General features: G+C 42.3%; 2 protein-coding genes across 2 annotated transcripts in view; one reads left to right on the top strand and one right to left on the bottom strand.

Moving 5' to 3' along the window:
• Nucleotides 1–31: 31 nt before the first annotated feature.
• SAMD15 (sterile alpha motif domain containing 15) lies at nt 32–11,793 on the bottom strand. The gene is made up of 3 exons (XM_043556724.1): nt 9,671–11,793; nt 8,603–8,701; nt 32–1,709 (listed from the first exon to the last, which is right to left on the bottom strand). The coding sequence occupies exons 1-3, from the start codon at nt 11,705–11,707 to the stop codon at nt 1,473–1,475; spliced, it is 2,373 nt and encodes a 790-aa protein (XP_043412659.1). The 5' UTR covers nt 11,708–11,793; the 3' UTR covers nt 32–1,472.
• A 161-nt stretch (nt 11,794–11,954) lies between these two features.
• The window catches only part of TMED8 (transmembrane p24 trafficking protein family member 8), a 34,888-nt gene continuing 32,454 nt past the window's right edge, over nt 11,955–14,388 (top strand). The window contains exon 1 of the mRNA XM_043556729.1: nt 11,955–12,139. Within this exon, the coding sequence (XP_043412664.1) occupies nt 12,055–12,139 (85 nt within the window). The 5' untranslated portion in view covers nt 11,955–12,054. The remainder of the gene's footprint in view (nt 12,140–14,388) is intronic.

Below are 14,388 nucleotides of genomic sequence, written 5' to 3'. Positions count from 1 at the left end.
CGAATGCTAACTTGAGGTACTGTTCCTTTTCTCAGTACAAAAAAAAAAAGAAATTGATTCCTTTGACTATTCATTCAGGTGTAGGGAACTGGACAGGGTACATCATTGCCTTTCTGGATTATGGTAGCTCTTTAGTGGCTTTTAGGACTAAGAAGTGAGGCTGGGAAGAGAAAGAACAGTTAAGCCTGTAAACTAGAGAGGAACTGAAGTCATTCAAGCAACACGAACTATTTTATCTTTTTTTTTGAGCAGTCAGTTATGGGTAGACTCTGAATTCATTCATTCATTCTTTCATTCAATTTCTTTCTTTTTCTGTTTCTTTCTTCTTCTTTCCTTCCTTTTTTTCTCTTTCCTTTTTCTTTCTCTTTTTCTTTCTCTCCTTTCTCTCTTTCTTTCTTTCCTTTCTTTTCTTTCCTTTCCTTTCCTTCCCTTCCCTTTCCTTCCTTTCTGTAAACCTTACCCCCAATGTGGGGCTCAAACTCATAACCCTGAGATCAAGAGTTGCATTCTCTACTGACTGAGCCAGCCAGGCACACCTTGAATTTTATTTTATAAAGGTCTGGAAAGTACCACATAAAAGAGCCTGGTAAACAAACTCCAGTCCCTATTCTATAGTCCAGTGGTACTTCTATAAGCCATGTTGTTTGTAAGGATAAATATAAATTTTTAAAAATATTAAAATTTTTTTCTCTGATGCAAAAAATGAAAGAACTCCCCTCCTCCCTTTCCTTACAACATTTCCTTTACAAAACATGTAATTTAAATCATTTTTCTGTTTTTGACATGTACATAAATCCTCTAAAAAGTTGAGTAAGTCACCTACCAGTTTTACATCCCAAGACTGTCTGTTTGGGGGGCTTTGGGGCCATCTCTTTGAAATGTGAGCATTAAGGAGGATGGTACCTTATCTCTTGGGCCTAAGTGCCTGGCTCCAATAGTAACTTCATGTTTGTCATAAATATATGAGAAGTTTTCTTTTTCTTTTGGATACAGACAGTTAACATGTAAGTAATGGATTCTGTCTGGCTGGCTATATAAAAGGGTGAGATCTCCTCGACTTTGCAGTCTTCTTTAGCAGCTTGCCTGTGATATACATCACTGACTGATTTAATGCTGATTCAATAATACAACTGTTTCTTTTTTTGCATTTGTCGAGAAGATTAGGTTGTTAGGAGATTTTACTTTTAATTCCATTTCCCTAACATGTTCCTATACCAGATACATTACTGAAATTTATCAGGAATCCTTATAATTACCCAGAAAGAGAAATATTGATATCTTTGTTTAAACACGGAGCTAAATTGAAACCCAAATAAAAGGAAGGTGCTGCGAGGTGCTGACAGAACTAGGGGTGGAGCCAGGAGTTCTAACTCTGATCCTTAATGAAGAAGATAAAAAGAGAACCCAAAAGACCATACTTCTTCCCCCAAGTAGTTTAGTTTGATCTTTCAGGTAAGTGAAATGGCTCTTCCCTACGGTTCAGTGTAATACAATGCTTCATTCTTTTCAGGGGCAGTTACTTTTGGAGCATAGTCCTGTAATCCTGCTGCTTGCACAAATTCAGATAAGGTCAAGGAATCAGATTTTACACCAGTATGACCTTTTTGCTCTAAAAATAAGCCTATATTGTCCCTGTAGGGAAGGGTGATGGTGCGTCTGAATAATGGCTCTTCAATTCCCAGTAGCTCCCGTGTATGCCGAGAAATTACCTAAAATACAAGAACAGTTTTTTAATGGGGTTAACTGAAAATATAAATTAAAGAAGCTTTATTTATTTTCCTAGGCCTTTTGAATGGTAACCTTTTAAGTTATTTCTAAGGGAAAATAAAATAATGAAATAACACATGGAAATGCTTACTAGCCTGGCCTCAAAATAAAGTCCTTATAAGAAACATCAAATGATTTATTACCTTTTTATAAGTTCCATTTAAAGGTGTTTCTAGGCTCTTGGCAATGGCTTGCCATGGATGGGTTCATTTCTTTCTTTTGGCTGAGCAATCTGATCAGCCATATGAGCAGATAATATGTTCAGATTAAGAGCCATGACTGTCTCTGGGAAGGTTAATAAATAACTTGTCTATAAGGGGCTCAGTTAATTTGCAATTAAGAAAAAAATAATAACTCAAATAGTTACTTAATTTGTTTGACTAAAAACAAATCTCAAACACTAAAAAGCAGACATTAAAGTTCCAGCTGTTTTATTAGAATTAGAGATCCAAATTACTACAGGTGGCTCTTAAGAATTCTCATTTGTAATTGATGCTGCTACACCGAGCACCTTGTTAGGTCAGCACCTCACCCTGAGTGCCCCTGACCAGAGCAGGTTCTTTCACAAATTCACTGAGGTTAACAGATGGTGCCCCCAGGAGGGACCCTGTAATCATAGACAGATTTATTCACTATTAACCAAAAGAACTATGTGCCTACTGCAGGCTGAGAGAGCCCAATACTGTTTAATATTCTAATGCAGAAATTAAAAGTGTTACAAAGCTACTGGTTAGATGTGGAATCAGGAAATAAAATCTAACCATCTCTCATCTAATTCTATGTCTGAAGTTCATCAATGGACCATGAGGGACCTTTGATGGGCTATAAATTAATATAAAACTGTGAGTTCTTTCATTAGTTCTGATAAATGATAAGCAGCAGATCTTATTTTTGCCAAAGACTTAGAGCAATTTACTAGTAACTTACTTAAATTAGTAAGGATTACAGGAATACAGATATTTATGAAGATTATAAGAGTTTCCTAAGGATTCTTAATTCTGCGTTCTAGGATGGAGCCTCATGCTCAATGCAAATGGTCTCATGCAGAATCTGTAACAGTTCTAGTTTTCAAGAGGATTCTATTATTACTATATCATCATTGTATTCTGTGTTGATTATGGTTTTTAAAGGCTGCTATTCTTTTATTTGTAAGCTACGGATAGTTTTGCTTCATCATTAACAATATAATACATACTGTTTGTGGTTACCTTATGTATGTAACTATGCACATTTACATAATTGGAACCTATAATTAAACCTAAAGATGTCGGGGTGCCTGGGTGGCTCAGTCATTTAAGTGTCAGACTTCGGCTCAGGTCATGATCTGGTGATCCGTGAGTTCGAGCCCCGCATCTGGCTCTGTGCTGACAGCTTGGAGCCTGGAGCCTGCTTCGGATTCTGTGTCTCCCTCTCTCTCTGCCCCTCCCCAGCTTGCGCTCTCTCTCTTTCAAAAATAAATAAACATTACAAAAATTTTTTTTTTAATTTTTTTTTTCCAACGTTTATTTATTTTTGGGACAGAGTCAGACAGAGCATGAACGGGGGAGGGGCAGAGAGAGAGGGAGACACAGAATCGGAAGCAGGCTCCAGGGCTCTGAGCTGTCAGCCCAGAGCCTGACGCGGGGCTCGAACTCACGGACCGCGAGATCGTGACCTGGCTGAAGTCGGACGCTTAACCGACTGCGCCACCTAGGCGCCCCAAAAATTAAAAAAAAAACCCTAAAGACGTCATCATTATGGTTCAAATATGAATTATCTATACCACCATTATTAAAACAGATTGTATAGTCTCCTTAAAATCTGCTTGTTGATTCATATAATAATGTTGATTAAACTTTTTTTTAAGGTTATTTATTTATTTTGAGAGAGGGCGGCGGGGGGGTGGTGCAGGGGAGGTAAGGATCAGAGTGGGAGAGAGAATCCCAAGCAGGCTTCATGCTGTCAGCACAGAGCCTGATGGGGGGCTTGAACCCACAAACCATGAGATCATGACCTGAGCCAAAATCAAGAGTCAGACACTTAACTGACTGAGGCTTCCATGTGCCCCAACAATGTGGATTAATCTTAAATGCATTTTGCTAAGGGAAAGAAGCCAGACTCAAAGGCTATATATTATTTGATTCCATTTATATGACATTCTGGAAAAGGCAAAACTACAGGGACTAAAAACAGATTAGTGGTTGCCAGGGATTGGGGTGAGGGGATAGGCTGACTACCAAAGGGACACAAGGGGGACAGAATTGTTCTTTATGGTTCTGTGTGGTGGATACATGATCCTGTGCATTTGTCAAAACCCACAGAACTACAGACTGCAAGGAGTGACTTTACTATATGCAAATTTTTAAATTTTTTTTTTTTAACGTTTATTTTATTTTTGGGACAGAGAGAGACAGAGCATGAATGGGAGAGGGGCAGAGAGAGAGGAAGACACAGAATCGGAAGTAGGCTCCAGGCTCTGAGCCATCAGCCCAGAGCCCGACGCGGGGCTCGAACTCACGGACCGTGAGATAGTGACCTGAGCCGAAGTCGGACGCTCAACCGACTGAGCCACCCAGGCGCCCAATTTTTAAAAAGCCAGGACGTCTCAGGAACCCATATAGAATATAGGCTGTGGACAAATGAATATAATTATATTACAAAGTAAGACATAATCTCACTGAAGGAGGTAGGGAAGAAAGTTATTTAGCTGACCTAAATAACTTTGAAAAACAGTGCTTTGTCTAGGTGGTGTAAGGCTAAAGACAAGAACAACTGTAGACAAACACTGTACTCTGTTGGTAATTTGTTTCTCATATACATATTTATAGATAAAGAGAATCAGGTTTCTCCTATCAGAGAAAGAAGTTATAAAGAAGCAAAGTAGGGTAGGGAATCGGAAGGATGGGAAGGCTAGAATGAACCCAGTGGTGCTGGACTAGAGTCAGAGATAACAGGATGAACTCATGCTTACAGAAATAAATAGAAATTTGTATCTACATGAGATTTGCATATCTACGTATGTTTCCTACATCTTTCTGCTCAGAGTGCCTAGAAGTAATGATACTCCCATAGCAACAAGCACAACTGGTGCTACATTGTGGTTTCTAAATTCCATTCCCTGATAAAAGCAACCAGGGCTCCTGGGAGACATGGCTGCTTCCAGAGCTGCAGCAAGGAAAGTAAACAATGAGTCTGAAGTGATGTGTAGTGCCAGAAAGTACTAGAAAAAAATAAGGGGAGCATTGTCCAAAGGACACATGGGCCAAACTGAAAGAACTCCCAAATGGGAGAGAAGGGACAATTAAACATAGAATCGCTTACAAAGCATTCCAGTTAAACATGGAAGAAATGAGGGAAATAGAAAACCATCATCAGAACAACACAGTACTAACTGTTGCAGGCAAGAGTTTAGCATCCATCATGGATGCTAAAATTAGTGGGCCAGACTTTAAGGAGAAACCAATTTGCATAGCCTCAAAGTGTCTTCTCCAGCATATTTATTACTGTGGTCGTTTTACTATATGTCCATAAGCTCTGGTACTCCTCCCTCCAGGAGGTGGATCTTAATTTCCGTGTCTCTGAGTGTAGGCCAGACCTACTCACTCACTCCTAGTGAATAGAATATGAAAAGGGAAACACAGTAACTTTATAATGAAGAAAACTGGCAGATGCCACCTTAATCAGGTGATAAGGTTCACATCTCCAGTAATATAGCCCATTGATATCATGTACTCCCTGATGAGATGAAAAGGGCTCATCACCTCTGTGATCTCTTGTTTCATGGGAAACATTAGACAAACCATAATTGAGGGAAGTCTTCAAAATACCTGGCCACTACTTTTCAAAGTGTCAAGGTCGTGAAGACAAAGATCAAGAAACTGTCACATAGCAGTGCCTGGGTGGCTCAGTCAGTTAAGCATCCAACTTTGGCTCAGGTCATGATCTCATGATTCATGGGTTCGAGCCCTGCATCAGGCTCCACACTGGCATGGGATTCTCTCTCTCTCCCTCTCTCTCTGCCCCTGACCGACTTGCGCTTCTCTTGCTCTCAAAATAATTAAATAAAAAACTTTATGAACAACAACAAAAAAGAAACTGTCACATATTGGAGGAGACCAAAGAAACAATGACAACTAAAGGCAAAGTGGTATCCCCAGTTGGATACTGGAATAAAAGAAGGACATCAGTGGAGAAATATAAGAAATCTGAATAAAGTCTATAATTTACTTAGGAATACTGTACCAGTGGTAATTTCTTTGTTTTGATAAATGCCCCCATGGTTACATAAGATGTTAACATTAGGGAATGCTGCGTTAAGAGTACATAGGAACTTTGTACCATCTTCACAACTCTTCTATAAAACTAAAATTATCTGAAAATTGAAAGTTAAAGAAAAATATTTTGTCTTGTGAGAATTTGCTCACATATTATTAATCTGTGCTTTTCAAATAGTTTGAAACAAGGCAAGTGTAGTAAAATTGCTGGGATATAAAGCTTATGAGGTTATATTCTATAATGTAAAATCATGCATACAAAAGGAATAAGCAATTCACCTATGTTCTTCCCCAAATATTTCCCAAGAGTTCTTTTCTTTTGTTCACTTGATGGAGTGAACAGTTAAAAATATTTTGAGAATTGGGGCACCTGGGCAGGTCAGTCATTTGAGTGTCTAACTCTTGATTTAGGCTCAGGTCATGATCTTGCAGTTGTGAGATTGAGTCCTTCATCAAGCTCTGAGCTGGGTGTGGAGCTTACTTGAGATTATCTCTCTCCCTTTCCCAGTGTCCCTTTCCCCTGTGTGTGCACGAGTGCTCTCAAAAATTTTTTTGCTTTGAGATTCTCTAAGAGACAAAGCTGAAGCAGGTGTAATGCTATCTTGTTTAGCTTGTCCCTAGAATAAATACGATTGACTTCCTTTCCCCTTTTTACCAAGCTAATGCATCACTACAAATGGGAATGATAGGATGGTGGGTTTAAGAGATCCTTTGGCCAGGTTCAAAGAAGAATTAGTGCTTCGTCCCTTCTGTACTCCCCATCAGTCTCACCCACCCACTAGCTCTTTTGTCATCTTCTCAGTACGTTGGAGAAAGAGCAAAGGGAATGGTGAGTTCTTTCTACAGGTGAGGCATGAATAATTGCATTAAGGAAGTTGAAGAGAATAGAAACTGGCCATATATTAACTGCAAGGCTTGTAAATTGGATGCACCATTCAAATGGGGTTCAGTTTCTTATCAGCATGCCTAGAATTTTGCACTCTCAAGCCACCAGCTCTTTTCCCAGTCCTGCTATTCTGCCCAAGTCCATGAATGATGATACAGGAGAGTTATCATGGAAAAGAGCATTACACTATGTAAGTTTTGTTATGGGATGAATTTTGGATGTACTAGGTGCTGTAATTACAATGGTAGAACTAAAAGTGCTTATTTATCAGTAAAAAAGGTATCTATAGCATGCTTAAGTGTGGGGGAATGTGATAAAAAAAGATGTGACTGCTGATTGACCTATGAGCTGGACCTGGGCACCCAGAGGCTCCTTACCCCCTTCCCTGTCCTTGGAATGTGGGCTTCACTTGCCTTTCCCGCTTCCTGAGGCTGCTCTAAGGACATGGCCTTGGAAAGGTGATGTGGTGTTGAAAACACTTGCACAGTATACATGACTGACCCCTGTTAGGGCTTCTTTATAAACTTTTGAGATTTAGAGGACAGGCATGGAAATCATTCATCTTGTTGCCACCCAGGAGAAACCTCATATGTAAATTCTCTTTGTTATTATTAAAACTGCCACCTACCAACCTGGAGTGGCCTACATGTTTCTTCAGTCTCTCCCTGCCCTCTGAGTACAGGGGCCAATTTCAGACGACACAAGAGAGCTCCCAAAAGGGTTGAGAACCAACATTAAGTTCATGTGTGATCTCTAAAAAGTTACCTGTGTCATAGTGTATAATTAGCTTTTTTAAGTGGACCTATGTGTCAAGCAAAGCTTATCTAAGATACCTTTAAATGTCTTAATTTTTATTACTCTAGTGACCTCAAGGAGGGGGTCACACTTTGGTGACTTTGATAAATATTCTGAAGTTTGCTTATTCAAAGTTCTTGAGGTATAAGGATAGACCACTGGATTCATCATTTGAGGATTTCAATTTTTTTAAAAATGTTTTACTTATTTATTTTGAGAGAGAACGAGCATGAGCAGAGGAGGGGCAGAGAGAAAGGGGGAGAGAGAGAATCCCAAGCTGTCAGTGCAGAGCCCAACAAGGAGCTTGATCTGACGAACCATGATATCATAACCTGAGCTGAAATCAAGAGTCAGACCCTTAACTGACTGAGCCACCCAGGCACCCCAATTTTTCTTTAACTGAGCTTTATACCCAATATGGGTCTTGAACTCACAACTGAGAGATAAAGAATTGCATGCTCTACTGACTGGGCCAGCCAGGTGTCCCTACTCCTGCAAGACCAGAAAAGGATAATTAGAATTTTTCTTATTGCATTGTTGATACTGTATTTTTGGAATCAAAATGTCAAAGAAGCAAAATGAATTGGCAGACTCTGAAAAATGTTTTCTCATAAGAAGCTGAAATTCTTGGTATTTAAACATTTCAGGAATTTGTATTACAAGCTACTAATTTGCTAATTCTGTTCCTTATTTTTATTTAGAAAATCCAGTACACTATTAATGTAAGTTGAAATTAGAGCTCATACACATAGTTGTATCATCTTTGAACATAAAAAGAGTAAGATATTTATCTGGTGGTACTTGGTAGCTATGTGAGGGTATGACTGGAAATACCAACTTGTAATAAGTGGCCTTTTTCTACAACACAGTGCTCTATAGGGAAACATTAAACACAACTCACCTTCATGTCCTCAAAATCTGTTATCCCCATCTGAGGGAGGTTTGAGCAGTTTACATGAATGAGTTTTCGTCCACTGATGAAGTTTGTGGTAAAACACTCCTGTTAGTATAACAAGAACATCACTCAAATGATTTATGGCAAATAGCAGGAAGTTGGGAAGGAGAAGAAAGAATTGGGGGAAGAGAAGGAAGGGAGAGACAAATCATGTTTGTTTCTGGTTCAATACAGAGAAAAAATTTTAATTAAATTTTAAAGCAAATTGAAATTTAATAATAATCCTAATAATCCCACATTTTTTTCCACCTGAGCTCTTGATTAAATTTCACATTGCCCATATATATATATATATATATATATATATATATATATATTTTTTTTTTTTTTTTTTTTTGGCATGATACAACCAATGCTTCTTTCATTCCTCAATTACATTTCTCAGTACTGGGGTGCAAAAGATTACAGATCTTATGTTGTTTTGTGGCAGCCTAAGAACATAGCTGGCATCAACAAAATAAGATTTTCTCTTATCTTTTTTTCCCAGCTTCCTTTTTTAAAATTTTATTTTTATTTTTTATTGAAGTATAGTTGGCATTAACTGTATCTTTTTAATAGAACTACTCTTGATGAACTGTTTACATTAATACTGTTAGGTGCTCATGATACAGATGACATTTTTGGGGCAGACACTTAAGATTAGTAGTACAAGTTAAGGGAGCTGACACTAAACTTGACAAAGTACCAAAAGTCTACCTTGGACAAAATCTGTCAAAAAGAAAGATACTTATCTGTGAAAAGAGGCCTATATAATTTTTTTAGTCTTTATTCAAGAATTACAAAGAAGTATACTTACTGTGATAAATAGGGAAACAAATGTGACCCGCCCTTCCTCTATCAAAATACAAAATACATCAGTAGAAAGGCCAAAATTAAAATCCAAGTTACCTCTACCACAGTCCAGGACTTTTCTATGCTCCTTCTAGGGAAGAAGAAGCAAGAGCTCAGGTAAGGGTAAGAGGAATAAGAGAAAGATGAAAGAATGTGATCTTTAAAAACATTACTTTTGTATACCTTGTACTGAGGAAAGCCTAGCTTGCTAATCCACTCTGCAACTTTCTCTGGGCTCCATTTAAGATACTCAAATTGTAGCTCTATACTTTCTTTTGGCGGGGTTTCTTCATCTTTGTGTGCCAGTTCCTTCAACTCTGGGGACAAATCTTCAACTATTTCACCAAAAGGCTCCCCCAAATCCCTCTGATAATCTGAGACATATGCGTAGAAGTCACTACTGGTATCAGTAATCTCAAACAGTCCATTATGTTCTTTGGAGAACTCATAACTTGTACTTATTGAGTCTATTTCACTTATTGTGGGAGACCCAAACATAGAATCTCTTTTAGCTTTCTTGGTTTCTTTTACCGACCACGTTCTTGTTTGATAGTCAGAGTACTCTAGCTGATCCTTGTCTACAGACTGCTTAAATTTAACTAGTTCTGGCCAATCTTCCTTGGAAAATTCTACATGTGTCTCTTTTCTTAGTGGTAGTTTGGCTTTATCAGGTAACTCTAGATCTTTCTCTGTAGCTTCCTCTGTTTGTGTCTTCTCTTGAACCTCTGGTTTGGTCTTCTGTGGCAGCACTTGACCTGTTTCCTCAGTTGATTTTCTTGGTTCTTCCTTTGGAAACTTTGGTTTAGTCTGTTCTGGTGGCTCTAGACCTTTCTTCTCTGTTGACTCTCTTACTGTCTCCTCTGATTTGATCTTCTGTGGTGGTGCTAGTCCTATATCCTCAGTAGATTTTCTCTGCTTATCATTTTGACCTGATGATTTAGTGTCCTCCTCTAGTGGTTCTAAAACTTTCTTCACAGTTGATTCTCTCAGTATCTCTTCTTGAACTTCTGGTTTTGTCTTTCCTGATGGCTCTAGACCTGTTTCCTTGATTGATTTTCTTGATTTTTCCTCAGGAAATTCTGATTTGGTCACTTCTAGTGGCTCTAGAACTTTCTCCTCAGTTGATTTCCTTTGTGTCTCTTCACTAGACTTAGTTGGTTTCTGGTCTAGAAACTTTGATTTAGTTTGCTGAGGTGGCTCTGTCTGTTTCTCCTCAGTTGATTTTCTTCCGTCCTCCTCTGGAATCTCTGATTTAGTCTCTTCTGGGGGCTGTGGACCTGCCTCCTCAGTAGAATTTCTTGGTTTCTCCTTTGGAAACTCTGCTTTAGTCTGTTGAGGTGGGTCTGTCTCTTTCTCCTCAGTTGCTTTTCTTTGTATTTCCTGTGGAGCCTCGGTTTTAGTCTCTTCTGCTGGCTCCAGACCTGACTCTTCAGTTTCTCTTGGTTTCCCTCCTGGCAACTCTGGTTTCGCCTGCTCAGATGGTTCGGTCCTTTCCTCCCTAGGTGACTCTCTCTGTGCTTCCTTTGGAATCTCTGGTGTGGTCACTTCTGGCGGTTGTAGATCTGCCTCTTCAATTGATTTTCTTGGTTTCTCACTCGGAAATTCAGGTTTGGTCTGCTCTGAAGTTTCTAGACCTGTTTCTTCATATTGTGCTCTAAGTGAACCCTCCAGAACTTCCAATTTGGTCTCTTCTGGTAACTCTAAATTAGTCTCACTAATTGAGGCCCCTTTGGTCTCCTTTGGTAGCTCCAGATCTGTTTCCTCAGCCAACTCTATGAGTACATCCTCTCTAAGATCTAGTTTGGCCTCCTCTGGTGACTCTAAGCCTGGTTCTTCCTTATCATGCATAAGGACATCCAAATCCTGGAAGAGCTCTTCCATCTCTCTGAGTGTTTCTGACTGTGCCTCCCGGGACATCCCTGGATCAGTCTTGCTAGAAAGGTCTATCTCTGACTCCCTGGGAATCTCTTCCTCAGACATGCTGGTCGGTTTTAGGTGTAGGTATACATTCTCTGGCGCCCCCAATTTGAGGTCCTCTTCCTCCGCCTCTGGTTGTGGCTCCTGGTCAATCTGTAGCTCCAGGCCTACTTCTGCCGTGGTGTCAACTTCGCCATCTTGAGCCATTTTAAGTGACCTAGGCAGTTTGAGGTCCTCATACTCCAGGTCTCCTTCATCCGAGCCTGAATCGTAATATTCTGGGACTTCAGCCATGACGCACATTGGCCAACGCGCTCAGGCCTCCTAGCAACCCCAACTTCCGATAGCGTCTCTATGGATACCATGATTTCCGGTCGGGTCTTCCTGAATCTTCCCAAGGTTTTGCTTGTTCTGTCTAGCCCTGACTAAAAACCTGCGTTCAAAAGCACGCAGTCACCTCCCCGCGTCCGCGTCGCCAGCCTCCGCTGCCCAAAGCCCCTGCGGCCCCTCGGGGCCGGCACTCGGCCCCTTCCGGCCCGCGGGCCCCACTCGGCTCCTCCCGGAGCGCCGCCGCCGTGCTCGCTCGGCCTTCGGCTGTTTCCGGAGCCACTCGCTAGTGGCGGCGGAGGCGCTCGCGGCGCTGGCTGCAGATGTCGGAGCGGCAGGCAGCCGGGGGGCCGGCGGGCCGCGCCGGGGAGAGCCCGGGAGTGGAGGGGAGCCAGGCGGCCGCCTCAGGTACGCAAGCCGGGGGCCGGCGGGTGGGTCCGTCCGGCCTCGGGGCCTGGCGCGTCGTGCGACCCTCGGGCCGCGCCCTGCCCCGCTCTGTCCCGCGCCCCGCGGCGGAGCGGACCCGCCCGGGCAGCCCCTTGCCGCGCAGAGCCCCCGCCTTCGCTGCCCCTGGCCGCGCCCCTGCCCCCATCCCCGCCGCCCAGCCTGGGGCTGCGCTCGAGCTTGTTCGCTACTCCTCTTTCGAAATGGCGTGGTTCCTGCCCCGCTTCCGTCCTCCCATCGGCCCAGCTGGCGGTGACGGGGCTGCTCTGCCCGCGGCGCCTCTTGAGCTCGCCCGCCGGTTCCTCCTCGGCCGCGGACCCCAGCCCCTCTGGCCTCGCTGCCCCCTGCTTGTGGCTCCGCACCCCGCTCCCCACCTGTCCGCGCGCTCTCTGCCCGCGTCCGCCTGGGGAGCCTCGCCTTCCGCTGGCCTGAGCCCCGCTTGGTCCTGGCCGCTGCACGCGGGCCCCCGCGCCTCGCCGCCCCTCTCCGTCGCTCAAAGTGCGGGAGACGAGAGCCGGGAGGGAGCCGGTAGGCTCCGGGTCTTCTGAGTGAACGTCATGGCCAGAGCCAAGGCAGGACGTAGGGGCTGACTTAGGGACTTTGGCGACCTCCCTCATTCGCCGGCACCCTCCTCTTCTGGTTCGGGAGACCGTCCCCGTTTCTACCCACGCCAGTTCCTCGGCAAGGGTTCGCCATCCCAGGGGCGAAGGGTGCATCTGGCGCACTTCACCTTTCGGGCCTCCTTATGCTTACCACACCAGGAGGTTCAAAGGGTAGGGGGAGACAACTGGTCTCGCTAAGTGGCAAGTATAAATTAATTTTCCAAGTCTGAAATTAAAATAGGCACCATAAATTGTAGCGGTAGAGGTGGCGCCTGGGTCGGAGTCTGAATCTTCAGTTTACTGATTTGACCTTGGGCAAGTCACTTCTCCCTATCTCCGTTTCGTCATCTGTCAAATGTGGGTGCTGCTGGTACCTGTCTAATAAGACTGCTGGGGAAATTACATGAGCCAGTGAGAGCGAGGCACTGGTGCCTAGCTCCTGGTACATAACCATACTGGTGGTATTCGTTATTACGAGAATAAGGTGCTGTGGGAGGTGTTCCTGGATGTGTGTCTTCCAGCACGATGGTTTTTCTCGTCTTTTACTTCTATCCCAAATCTCTCCCATCTTCTAATGCTACTTCAGTGGAACACACACACACACACACACACACACACACACACATACCTTTGAGTCACCCAGCTTTTCCCCATGACTTTATGTTCTCTTTAAAATATCTAACAATTTTTGTCTTTTCTTCCTTCATGTGAACTTTTAAGCTTTGTAGTATATTCAAAATTGATGGCATGTATTTAACATTATAGCAATAAAAATTTTAAGCATAGTTTCTAAGAGACTCAGCAAATGAACACTCAAAAGTCTCATAAACATCTGTCCCTTGCATATGTCAATAGTTATAAGTTGAGGATTTTTTCTTTTCTTTTCAACTTCCCCTTTAGCTCCTTGTGTGCTTATGGCAAACAAACCCAAACATTTTAAATAGAAAAGTCTTATGAATAGTCCAGGACTATATTGGAGGATGGTGGTTTTGCCTCTGAGTGAGTCTCCTCTCCCCCTCACCCCTTTTAATTGGTTCCTGAATTCTCTTTTTGTTCCCAGGACATTGATAAAATACTTCTGGTTAGTTTCTTCCTCTTGTCCTTAACATGGTGAGTGTTGGTTTCTTCTTCTGTCATGTAGGGGTTTGTTACTGTGGCCCAGAGCAAGTTCTTCCCCTTGAGGTAGGATTTGTTGCTCTTAAAATAATAGTAATGGTAACTTACATTAATTGAATGCTTACTCTGTGCCAGAAAGTGGAAAAAGATTTACTTGTATTATCTGATTTAATCCTGTGAAGAGTCATTTTCTCCCCATTTGATTTATTTAATTAATTTATTTGAGAGAGAGAGAGCACGCGCTCAAGGGAGAGGGGCAGAGGGAGAGAGAGAGAATCTTGAGCAGCCTCCATGCTCAGCACTGAGCCTGACATGGGACTCAATCCCACAACCTGAGCCTAAATCAAGCATCAGACACTCAACTACCTGAGCCACCCAGGCGCCCCCTCCCCATTTTATAGGGGAACAAACTATAGCTGAGAGAGGTTAACTTACTGTCCAGGTTAACTGTGAAGATTTTACTGCCTATAGGAAATTGTCACCTTGTTGTGATGA

This window comes from Prionailurus bengalensis, chromosome B3, assembly GCF_016509475.1.
Source record: "Prionailurus bengalensis isolate Pbe53 chromosome B3, Fcat_Pben_1.1_paternal_pri, whole genome shotgun sequence".
In the NCBI taxonomy this organism is placed as follows: domain Eukaryota; kingdom Metazoa; phylum Chordata; class Mammalia; order Carnivora; family Felidae; genus Prionailurus; species Prionailurus bengalensis.
This window is presented reverse-complemented; position numbering and strand designations above follow the sequence as displayed.

Excerpts from the sequence above, each read along its gene's own strand:
- SAMD15 (XM_043556724.1), bottom strand. The coding sequence starts at position 11,707 with ATGTGCGTCATGGCTGAAGTCCCAGAATATTACGATTCAGGCTCGGAT. Across the intron at positions 8,702-9,670 it reads TAGGCTTTCCTCAGTACAAG|GAGTGTTTTACCACAAACTT; the intron begins GTATACAAAAGT and ends TTATACTAACAG. Across the intron at positions 1,710-8,602 it reads CAGATTTTGAGGACATGAAG|GTAATTTCTCGGCATACACG; the intron begins GTGAGTTGTGTT and ends CTTGTATTTTAG.